Below are 12322 nucleotides of genomic sequence, written 5' to 3' on the forward strand. Positions count from 1 at the left end.
ACGGAGAAAATGGGCCCGGACTTATAGAAAAAATGTCGCGTCGATTTACGGTAAACAACACGCCCACGTGTAATTCCGGAGTGTCGTTGCGGCGGCCGGCCGCCACCCTCAAATATGGACCATACATGGAACGTATATGGGAGCTATATGGGTGCACGCGCTGCCAGTACACAGAAAAGACGACCACACATATACGCCACACGCGCGGTCCACGTTTCATTTATGGACACATATAGGACGCTATTCTGGCACCTTCACACATAGGATTCCCAGCGGTTCACCTGTGATCGACCCGCGGCCACAAAAAATGCAAGTCAAAGAAAGGAAAGAAATGACGACGCTTAGGCCGACAGTTTCACGCCACTTTTTCCGTTTTTCATTCCCCATGCTTTATCAGTGTTTTTGGCTCAGAAGGCTTACTTTTGAGAATTTTGAAAAAAGAAAAAGACGGGCATCATTAAGAGAAAATTTCTGATCTTTTGGTCCAAATTTGAAGAAAATCGGTTCAGTAGGGAGGGCGGTAGGATCGGCGACATACGGACAAACATACAGAATCTGGTGTTTGTTAATAGTAAAGATAGAAAAATTGGCTAATTCCTTGCAAATATTATCTGTTTCATGTCACCTTCACAGTTAGAAACTGTAATAATTCATAATCATGAAGTGCAGAACGCCCTAAAATATAAATATTGTTTTCCAATATTTTTGATTAGTGACTAACAAGACCAGCGCATCATTCGTTTCAGAATGCGACTTCGGAGTTCGAATCATTGAACGACTACGTATGTAGGTATTTCTGAAATATACTTCATGACTTCATTGAATACTAGTTCCTCCAACAAACCGAGTTTTCCAGTTCGTTCAGCTCTCGCGAATGGGAGTTCCGAACAGAATGCCTGAAATTTAAAAAATTAGTCCTAAATCAACCAAAATGCGAAAAAAAAACAGATACAGTAGCGAGCATAAGTGAGTACCCCTAGGTACTTTTTTGTGTAACTCAGCTGAATCTTGTCCGTTTTGCCTAAACTTTTTTTTGAAAGGAAGCCAAAATATTCAGCAATACGAATATAGGTTTTTTGAAAAACTTTCATCACTGATTTTTTCGATAATCGATTTTTCCTGATCTTGATTTGAAAATCCGAAAAAAAACTTTTTATTTTTCTCTTGGAGTTATTGAGTTTTTGATGTCAAAATGATGGAACATGTTCAAATAAACAAAAAATTATGTTGAATTGGCTTCTCAACTCCTGAGCATCGTGCTAGAGCTCCAGAAGTCAAAAGTAGTGCATTCGAAAAATTTTTCATAACTCCTCAAAAAAGGCTTCAAATTAGCCGAAACATGCACCAAAAGACGTGTCTTAAGTTTTTCTACAAACCAACATCAAAAAATTACAGATTAAGAAAAAATAATTTTTCTAATTTTTTCACTAAAATTTTTTTTTAATTCCTATTTTTTCTCAATTTCTGGTATTTTCTGGATGAAAAACAAACATAACTTTTAAATACTGTAGGCAAAGTGCTTTATCACACATAATAAAACACATTTATGTGTTCCTTGTTCGTGTTGTAGTCACAAAATACCAGAAATTGAGAAAAAATAGGAATTTAAAAAAATTTTAGTGAAAAAATTAGAAAAATTATTTTTTCTTAATCTGTAATTTTTTGATGTTGGTTTGTAGAAACACTCAAGACACGTCTTTTGGTGCATGTTTCGGCTAATTTGAAGCCTTTTTTGATCAGTTATGAAGATTTTTTCGAATGCATTACTTTTGACTTCTGGAGCTCTAGCACGATGCTCAGGAGTTGAGAAGCCAATTCAACATAATTTTTTGTTTATTTAAACATGTTCCATCATTTTGACATCAAAAACTCAATAACTCCAAGAGAAAAATAAAAAGTTTTTTTTCGGATTTTCAAATCAAGATCAGGAAAAATCGATTATCGAAAAAATCAGTGATGGAAGTTTTTCAAAAAACCTATATTCGTATTGCTGAATATTTTGGCTTCCTTTCAAAAAAAGTTTAGGCAAAACGGACTTGATTCAGCAGAGTTACACAAAAAAGTACCTAGGGGTACTCACTTATGCTCGCTACTGTAAAACAAGAAAAAATGCGAAGAAACAATTTTCCATTCATAGTTTTCCGCGTTGATGCAAAATCTAGGCCACGGCCACAGTCCCTCATTCCGAAATTTTTTTGACATATTTCTGGAATGACACGATTTCAGAAATATTGATTTTTCCGGAAATCTATTGTGTCTATTGTGTCGGAATGTCACTATTTTCGGAAATCGAAAACCGGAATTTTTCGTTTTCCGAAATTTTTTTTAACCTTTTCCTAAACGAAATGTAAGTCATCACAGGGGTGCGAGGCGTAAGGTCCGCAACGAAAAGTTTTGAATTTACCGACCGAGTCGCGATGCGTGTGCGTCGCGTTTTTCATTGAAAGATACGATAAACACACGCTAAACTTGAACTTGGCACTCAGCCAAGTCCTTTTTTGGCACCGTGCCAACCGCTGTGAGATGGAGCGCGTTTACGTGACCTTGCGTTTTGCACCCCTGTGAGTCATGTCATGCCGGTTCATTCCGGATTAATAAGCAACATTTTCGGCTTACGTGACATTTTTCGGAATTACCGGCACGACTTTTTTAGTTTTTCGTCGAAAATTTCGGCTGACATTGTTTTCGATACGATACTCTAGTCATTAGTTTTAACATTTCAAATGGATCAAGCCGATAATTTATTTTATCTATTTGGATCTCTTTTCATTTATGACGATTTTTGACAATTTCAATGACACTTCTGGTGAATTATCTCCGTTCCAGATTTCTTGTTTGTACACACTTTTTTTGGATTATTATTACACTTTCCAGTGGATATCGTATTCTTTTTCTCAGGTGTCTAATCGATCCAAGTACAGGCACGCGTTGTAGAACTTTTAAGTTTAATTTTAAAAATAGTTGGTTACTTTCTGTGGTGGCAGAAACACAGATTTCAGACAATTGTTAACTTGTGTGAAACAATAGGAGAAAACAGCTTCTTCGCCATTTCATATTGAAAGAAACATTGCTGTTTCATCAAATTCTCATTTCTTAACCAATCTTCCTTTTTGATTATGGAAATGATACTATTAACCAGACTTGCAACGGGCCGGGCCAGGCCGGGCCGGGGTGGGCCGGAATGAAAATTTCTAGGGCCCGGCCCGGAAGTTCAGTACTGAAAAAAATTCGAAATTTCCTGATTTTTTTTGAAAAATATTTCTTAAAAACAATTTTTTGTAGGTTTCGAAGGTTTTTGAAAAATATACTTGAGGAAAAATAAGAAAAATTTTGAGAAAATAAATTTTTGGACAAAAAATTGTAGTGAAAAAAATTCAAAAATTCAAATTCGGGCCGACCGGGCCGGGCCGTGCCGGAGCTTTCTCGGCCTGGCCCGGAATCTTGCAAGTCTGCTATTAACAAACGCAAACGGCTTTATGTTTGTCTGTCTGTCACCGATCCTACCGCCCTTCCTACTGGACCGATTTTCTTCAAACGCAGCTGGTTCGAACACATGTCGAGACGTGAACATTTATATCATCGAATTCAGAAAAAATAGAGGATTCCGAACGTGTCGTCCGTTTTCGGATTGATCCACGTCATAAAAAAGATACGGACTGTTTTCTAAAAAGTGACGACGTGAAGGATTTTATGATATCATCGTTTTCAGAAAAAATAGAGGATTCCGAACGTGTAGTTCGTTTTCGGATTGAATAGAGGATTCCTTTCCGAGTTAATTACAATCCAGTATTATTTTGGCATTTACAAAACTGCAACTGGGAATACTAGTGGGACAAATTATTACTTCTGGTTTTAGATTTCTTTTTTAATAATTTCAGAAAACCGTAATTGTATTAAAGAGGTTTAGAACACAAAAATAAATATGGTTCAATATTTGGGAATAGTTGCTCTATGTGCACCGCTACCGACTGAGCAACGAGGACAAAAACGTCGTCAATCCGCTTGTAGGGTTGTTAAGTGAGGGTGCCTCCACAATTTAAATCTTGATCACAGTTTTTTGGTTTGAATATCGAAATTAGGCTTCTTTTTTTCAAATCGGTTCCAGTAAAGGCTCATTAGTGTACTTTATTTCTTAATTTAGTCGATTTGTCTCTTTTTTCAAATAAATTGTTTTATGCTGTGTGTCTTTTTTGATTTGTTTTGTTGTGAGATTGTCGTTTTGCAAAATTTTAGTTTCTTCTTTATTTATTTAATAACATACATTTCTAATTTCTCAGTTCCCGATGATGTACATCAACGTATCACCCCTATCAAATTTTTGCTGTGTCAGTAACAAAATAATCACGCTCATAAAGTTTGCATTTTCACTAATTTATTTGATATCGAAAAACAGAAGATGATGCACAAGATAGAAGATTTAAAAAATTCTTAATGCCTTCCAATTCTTAATGCCTTCCAATTCTTAATGCCTTCCAATTCTTAATGCCTTCCAATTCTTAATGCCTTCCAATTCTTAATGCCTTCTTTTATTCCCCTCATACCGGTCATTATTATTTTTTGTTGCCCCACTTCTCTCACTTTAACCCACCCTTTGAATGGTCTCGTGAGGGACTCATTCTCAGCCTCCCGCCCCATATATTGATAATTTTTTATAAGAATAAAATACAATACAACAATAAAATACTTAGAAAAATAACTATATTTTCACGACTAACAAAAACAGTCCGAATGTGATGAACAGATGTTTGAAAATGAGAACCTACGCAGCGCCAAACCGATTTTATCAATGTTTCATCTGGGGTACAACTATAATTATTCTTGACCATCTATTATTTTTTGTCAGACATTACAAAATATCTGGCGTTCTTCTAATAAAGTCTGAAGTGTCTCTTCAGAGTTAGGTATTTAGTTCGGTGAATCAAAGAGAAATTTCTTACTTCAGCTGCATAGTCAGACAATATTTGATATGTGTAGTACGAATAATAATAATAATAATAACTTTTGAGTTTCAGTAAACCCATACCAGTCTGTTTCAAACCAAAAAATGTTACGCCCACTTTTTGAATTTCTTATATTCGCTCATTACTGAAACATGGAATACTGATGTTTCATTTTATTTTGATCCGTTGTTTTTGTCAGTTTTTAGGTTTCTTGTTTTTTTGTGTTTCAACGGGTTAACATATATTCTAAAGTTGAAACGAGTGGATTAGTTAATTTACAGGCTTGGCATATCAATTCAGAAACCAAAAACAGTTAATTCTAACCATTGAGAGCGACTGGCTGTCTTTTCAATATTTTATAAGGAAAAAGGGTTACCATCAATTTTCAACTAGAGTGTTTCAACTTTGTAATTAGCTGGCAAATTAGTGAAAGATTTCTGACTTACAATTAGTAAAATGGGTCATAGTGCAAGAATATCGGCAAGAACATGAATTTGTGTCAAGTATAAATCTTTTGTCGGAAATTGTCAGTTAAATTTAGCAGATGTACTTCATTCACACATTGCACAACTCTGCTTCATAAAACCAAAAATTACCGTTCAATATCTCTAATTTAGTAGCTGAACTGAAGAACATGATCAGTGATTCGGTGAATTTTTTCTTACGTTTAAAATTATCCGACTAGCATTTAGTTTTGGATATTTTTGTGATTTTAATTGTTGTTAAACTGTTCAGAAAAACTATTTTCTCGTTTATATGCTTGATTCGACAATAACTTGAAACATTGAAATTCAAAAGTTATTTGAGTTTCATTTGCTAATTTTTATATGCGTTTTGTAAATACATATAATCCAATAACTGTTTTAAACTAAGCATTTTTAAACAAACAAGTTTGTGACTTTGATCAATATGTATATTTACAAAATAATTCTGTTACAGATTTTTTTAAACAGATCATCACTATTGGTCTTCGATGGACTAAATTTTTTCGAAATCTGATTTGTTCTCTTGAATTTTTGATCCTATTGTTTTTTTTTGAAAAGGCGGTAGAGTAGTTATAATTGAACCCTGCAATATGGATTGATTTGAAATCTAATCCGTTTTTTCTTATCGTTTTCAATTAATTTGTGTGTTTTTTTTTCGGCTAACAAAAGAGAATGGGTACCCGACCTTTTGTTCTTTGACTATTTCGATGGCTATATTTATGGCAGGACGATCACTTTCGAACGACATCAATTGAAATTAACAACTGTTTCAAACAGAAAAAAATTTGAAGCAGTTTTACCGTTTTTTTTAAATATTCATTTGAAGATCAATCAAGACAATCAGAAACAGTTAACTGTAGCCATTGAGCAACTGAATAGGTTTTTCTATGAACTTGTAAACTAGCACAATAAAATAGTTGTTATTTGCAGTTTAAACTAGAACATTTCTGTTTATTTATAACTTTTTACCTACTTGCTGTTTTGAATGTTCAATTTAGTCACTCATAATCCATAGTTCGACATTACACAGGAAAAATTCGAGTTCCATATTTATTTTTCAAAGCCGTTTTTAGCAGAATTATTGAATATACTCATTGTTTCTTAATTTCTTTTCTTGCATTAACTATGTCTTGAAACTTCAAAATTTATATTCATTCTTCCCCCTCAAAACAAAAAAATGCATAATTTGTAAATTTCAAACAAAATTTTTTATTTTTTTCAGTTTCAACTAGAGCATTTTAACTTATTTATAACTCATTAGCTAATTTTTTTACTGTCGGTAAAATATTTCTGTGTACGAGACGATTTAGTGCAGCATGAAAGAGGGGTGAATTCGAAATATTTTGAAACAACTGATACTATTGTATCTTAATATCCTTTTTCTCATTAACAATATCTTGAAACTTCAAAAAATTATATATTGTTTGAATTTTCCGCATCTTATTCCGTATTCAACTTTGTTCTTTTCCTCGTACCTCACAAGATCAAATGCTTATCCAACAACTTCCAACAGAATCAGTTTCTTATATCCTAGATATTGAAAAACGTGAAACTTGATAGGTTTCCAATAGTATTTCTTATCAGTGAACTTTTCGTTGATAAGAGGCACTTCCTTGAAAAAAATACCGTAAAAACTGTATTTGAGGTGCATGCAACTCTATTGTTCAACGGGTCTGTTGGAGTGCAACTCTATTAGAGGGGCAATTCAAATAGAGGGTGCACCTCTATTTTTCGTCGACGAATTCGCCTGTCCTCGATACCCAACTATCTCTTGAATTTGATTGATTTCAATAGTTTTTATGCCGAATTCATCGAACTTTCACTTAAAAAACGGAAAAAATTCTGAATTTTTATGGCAAACCACGTTTTCAACATTAAAAATGCTGAAATAATGATGTGAGAGAACAGTTCGGAGTCAGTTAATGATGATATAGAGAAAAGTGTAAATCGCTGGAGGGCAACTGTATTAGAGGGGCACCTCAATTAGAGGGTGCAACTCTATTGTTCAAAGGGTCCGTCGGAGGGCACCACTATTAGAGGGGCACTTCAAATAAAGGGGCAACTCAAATACAGTTTTTACGGTAGTAATCATTTCTGATAAGAATCAAAACGTCTCGACCATTGAACATTGTTGAAACTCCGAATTGAACTTTTGAACTGTTGTCTGTCTGTCTCTCTATTTGTTCAGATTTAATCTTCCGTCTCAATGCTAGTTTCCTGGTGGTTCAGGCCATTTGTCATTCTTTTTTTCACTGTTACAATGACACTTTTTGACAGAACAATAAAATTTCCTGATTGATATAGCAAAATAAAATAATCAGTCAATTTCGGTCACTGGGGACCCATTGCACTTCACATATATAATCGTTGCATCTCATTCAATACAACTTTTATAAGATTTTTTTCAGTTTCCACCAAACTTGTAAGGGCCCGGATATTTGACACCTAAATTGGAAATTAATATTTATACAGGTTTTTCAAATTATTCCTCGAAAAAGTCGAATTTTCAACTATGATGCAGAATCAGATGAAATTTGGAAAAAATATAAGAATGTTAGCATTTTTTATGCGCAACTAAACAAATTTTGAACAAACTTTTGAAAAAAAAAATGTTTTTTTGAAACCGGGACTTGCCGTCGGGCCTCCCTGGGTCTCGGTTAGTTTCCACCCCTTCCTGTCTGTCTGTGTGTCTGTGTGTCCGTAACTTTTCCAATCTTTGAACACTTCGTTGGTCATTCTCCTTCAAAATTCTCACGACAAATTGAAAATGTCTCCCCCAGTTTTTCCGAATCATGATTGGTTTTCAAATTTTTTGTTCTATGATCTCGTGTTTTTTTCTAGGCACTGCCACAAGGAAGTTAATTAAATTTTTTTCGGTCTAAATTTTTTTTTAAATTTAAAGTTTGGCTCTTACTGATAATGAATTTTTGAACGACATAAATAAGGGGCTCACAACGTCATAGAGCCAGCAGAGGTTTGATGTCCTATGCAAATGCGCTCCACCGAACACAGGTAATCCTCGGAGAAGTGGGTGAGCAAGGATATTGATTTTCGGGAACTCTTAATTAAACCTGCTTCAAATGTTCTAGATTGCAATCTGTTTCGGAAAAACATAAAAACTTATCGGTCTTTTTTCGTTTCAAGGTCTTTTTTATTTTCAATTCGATCAAAATACCAATACATACACTGATCCATATTACACGGTTCATTTCTCCTCTCCTATTCCCCTTTCTCAATTTATTCTCATTCCTGCGTCTCTCTGCCTCGTTGTTTGCTTCCCTGTCAACACTATGTATACAAAATAACGTTTTTATTTTAGCACTGTTCACTATTTGCCGCCACCGACTGAGTGAAAATGACTGAACTGGAGACTCTGGTCAACCCACCGCAAGAGGTTTTTGAGGAAATTGTTAAGTTGGTAAGGTGTTGTGGATTGTACAGTTTATTGTATAAAGTATAAAACGAATGACTTCTTTCAGACCAGTGAAACCGAAGATTGGGCTTTCCAACTTGGAGATTATCAGTTCTGGTCGAAGAACTTTGATCAGTTTTGGTTGTTCACCATTGTGGAGAAAGGTTGGTTGACTTTTTTTCTGACTAGGGAACGCACGTTGAGGCCCAGGCTACCTATGCGAACACGCTCTAACGAGAAACTACGTAGAAATGAAAATATGTATTTTCACGTATCCTAAAATTTTCTGTAGGAAAATGGATTCTAATGTTCACCGCCACGTATTGCGGACCATGTCTTTTTCAGAGCGCGTTTGCATAGGTAGCTTGGGCCTCAACGTGGGAACGTTGTAGGTGGGTATGGAGTCATTTTCAAAAAATTATCTTGAGAAATTTTAGTTTTTACTGCATGTTTATAGATTTTGACTTTGAAAAACTTGAAAAACCAAGTTTCCACGGCACCCTATCACTCCAAAAGCTATTTTTAATGCGTCAGCGCAACGGGAAATGCGTCATATGTCTACTGTGCTCTTCGCGCGATAAAAATGCTTTGAAAATGTTTTCAACGAATAAATACCAACTTTTTGGAGATCAACAATAAGTTTAAGGGAATTTTGGAAATGTTATTGCTATATAATAGAACACCAAAACTTCTCTGAACTTTTTTCTATGCGTTTTTAAGCTACAGTAAGAAATTGCCCTTCGTTAAGTTAGTGGCGCAGGGTGCAGTGGTTTCCGTAATTTCAGAAAAGAGTAATTCTGAATAATTTCGAGTTCCGAAGTTTCCAAAATTTTTAGCTCCGCAAATCCCGTGTTATGAGCTCAAAAACATACCAAAATCAAGGCCTCGACAAGTTTTATAATTTCAACAAACCACTAGCTGAAATGATTTTTTTGCGGTTTCTTGTTTTGCATTTTTGCTCTACCGATGGCACAATATCTAATTGTTCGAAACTACAACATCGAACTTGCCGAGATCTACATTTTGGTATACTTTTTAGCTCATAACATTGAGTTTACGTCACAGTTTGCAAATCTGAAAAATCTTTTCAGAAACCAAAAAACTCGTCTCTTCTGTGTCCTTGGCCCGTTGGGATGGAGAAGACGGTCCACTATTCTCGGTCGGAATGTTCTATTGTGTGCAGAAATATCGAGGCACTGGTCTAGGAAAACCGCTTTTCAAGAAAGTGATGGATATTGTTGGGGACAATAATGCAACACTTACTGGAGGTATGTTTGAACTAAAATGAATAATTCAAACTTAGGAAAAGATTTCAGTCGTAAAAATGAGCGCCAAGTATGCGAGTGACTTTGGATTCGACAAGGTTCCTGAGCACTGGCATTTGTTCAGTTCGTTGAAGTGCGCGGATGTGGTGATTCCTGATAAGGTCTCGGAAAAGTATACAACCAAGTTGTGGTCTGACGTGGATTATGACGCGTTGACCGCCTACGATCGCACAATTTGCGTCAGGGATCGCAAGAAGATGATGACCAATTGGTTCAACTTGCCAGACACTTTCACCAGAGTTGTCTTCGACGAATCTGGAAAAATAGTCGGCTACTCAACCATCCGTCTCGTCTCCAAAAACAAGATGAGTCCGGCTCCTTTCTACGCGGACAACCTTGAAGCCGCTGAAGTTCTTCTCAAGGATCTCCTCAATATGATCCCTAATTGGCAACAGTATGCTAGCTTTGGATTCCTCCACCCGGATTGTAACAAGGATCCGCTTAAGTGAGTCTTTTGTTTGCGAGTAGAGAAATAGGAATGAAAGTTGTGTTTCAGGCTATTGGAAAAGTTCGCAAAGAGCAATGAGTCGGTTTCTAGTGCCACCTTTATTAGAAGCCAGTTCACGAAGAAGTTGATTCCAACGCCGGATCAAAAGGTCTACGCTTTGGCCGATTGTGCTCATCAATTCGTATAAGTTTTGTGAAAGAATGGGCTTTTTTGGGTTATAATAAATATGATTTGGAATAGAAATCTGTTTTTTGAAATACTCATTGTCAGAAGCCAGAGTAATTGAAAACTGTATGTTCCTAACTTTTAGGCAAGCCTTGAAACATCAGGTACTTTCAGATTTTTAAAATTGAGTCGTCCCTCATTTATCGCAACTCAGTATCAACTATTTATATACCGTAAGAACTTTATTTGAAGTGCCCCTCTCATAGAGTTGCTCTCCAATGGACCCTTTGAACAATCGAAATGAAGGGACCTCAAATAAAGTTGTTAAGGTATTCAATACTTCAATTTCCCTAAAACAGCAAAATCGCAAGGCAATACAAATTTCCGTTTCTTATTATTTTCCAAACCCACAAAAACTGTGAAAAATTAGTGAGATAACCTCGAATGCCAGATTGACATTTGATTTCGATTTCACAAATCGGGTAAAAACATACATGGACAGTTTTGATGTTTAAAAAGAGACATTAAAAAGTATTTATGTTTCAAAAATACATATTTGTATGTTTCAGTTTGAGGAAATTATGCAGGAAGATTCTCTTTTCGTACATACAATTTCCGTTTCACATTCTTTACTAAACCCACAAAAACGAAAAAAATTTAGTTCTTTGATATCACACATGTGAAAATGAAAACCGGACTGACAATTGACTTCGATTTCTGTCCGTACTTTTGCACTTCAAGTTTTTTGTGTTACTGCAAATGAAAGAACGTGTGCACAAGTGTTTTTAATCACTGAACTACGGAAACGGTGACAAAAATTGCTGTTAACATGAACCAAATTCAGAAATCTTGCAACACTACGGTTTCGGTTTCGATAAAAACTTAACAGAGTAAGTAAGAAATGTTATGTTAATAAACAAGTATATTGAATTAAAATGTATCCCATTTTTGAAATCCGCAAAGAACTACGAATGTTCGATAGAGCAAAGGTATAGATTTTCTCAATACTGTCAGAGAACCCAATCTTTTCACAAGATTCAAAACTCTGTTTCATTAAAACGTAAAAATATATCATTCTGAAGAATGTCCCCTGACAAATTGAACTTGGCTAAAATTCTGAATCTTAACAAACTCGTGAATCTGGAAAAAAATCTTAAAGAAAAACAATTTACTGCCCCCCATGATGTTAGTTACTGTTACGCTTCACTTGCCAACAAAATACTGCAAAAAAGTCAATTATAGAATTATTAACCATTTCAACCATTCGTAAAAAATTAACATTTATAAATTGTACTATTGCGCCTCTAATCAAATTTTCAAAAACACTTTATCAAATATAAATTGTTTTAAAATTAAATTGAACACATAAACCAGTGTGAAAAAATGGAAAGTTATTATGGCAAAAGCAAAAAATATTATAGAACGGCACACTCGGATTCAGAATACTTAAAATAGGAGAGAACAAAAAAACTAGAAAGGTGGGAAAGAAGAAAGAGAAATGAGATTCAGGAGGAACGATAGAGGAAAGGAAAGGCAAGAATAATTAA

General features: G+C 35.1%; 1 protein-coding gene across 1 annotated transcript; it reads left to right on the forward strand.

Moving 5' to 3' along the window:
* Nucleotides 1-8780: 8780 nt before the first annotated feature.
* GCK72_013027 (uncharacterized protein) lies at nucleotides 8781-10797 on the forward strand (the record flags this gene model as incomplete). Its single annotated transcript, XM_003092616.2, has 5 exons — nucleotides 8781-8843; nucleotides 8905-9001; nucleotides 9929-10105; nucleotides 10154-10607; nucleotides 10659-10797. 5 exons carry the CDS (start codon nucleotides 8781-8783, stop codon nucleotides 10795-10797), a joined length of 930 nt encoding a protein of 309 aa, XP_003092664.2.
* Nucleotides 10798-12322: the final 1525 nt, after the last annotated feature.

The sequence above is a fragment of the Caenorhabditis remanei genome, chromosome IV, assembly GCF_010183535.1.
Source record: "Caenorhabditis remanei strain PX506 chromosome IV, whole genome shotgun sequence".
Lineage (NCBI taxonomy): Eukaryota > Metazoa > Nematoda > Chromadorea > Rhabditida > Rhabditidae > Caenorhabditis > Caenorhabditis remanei.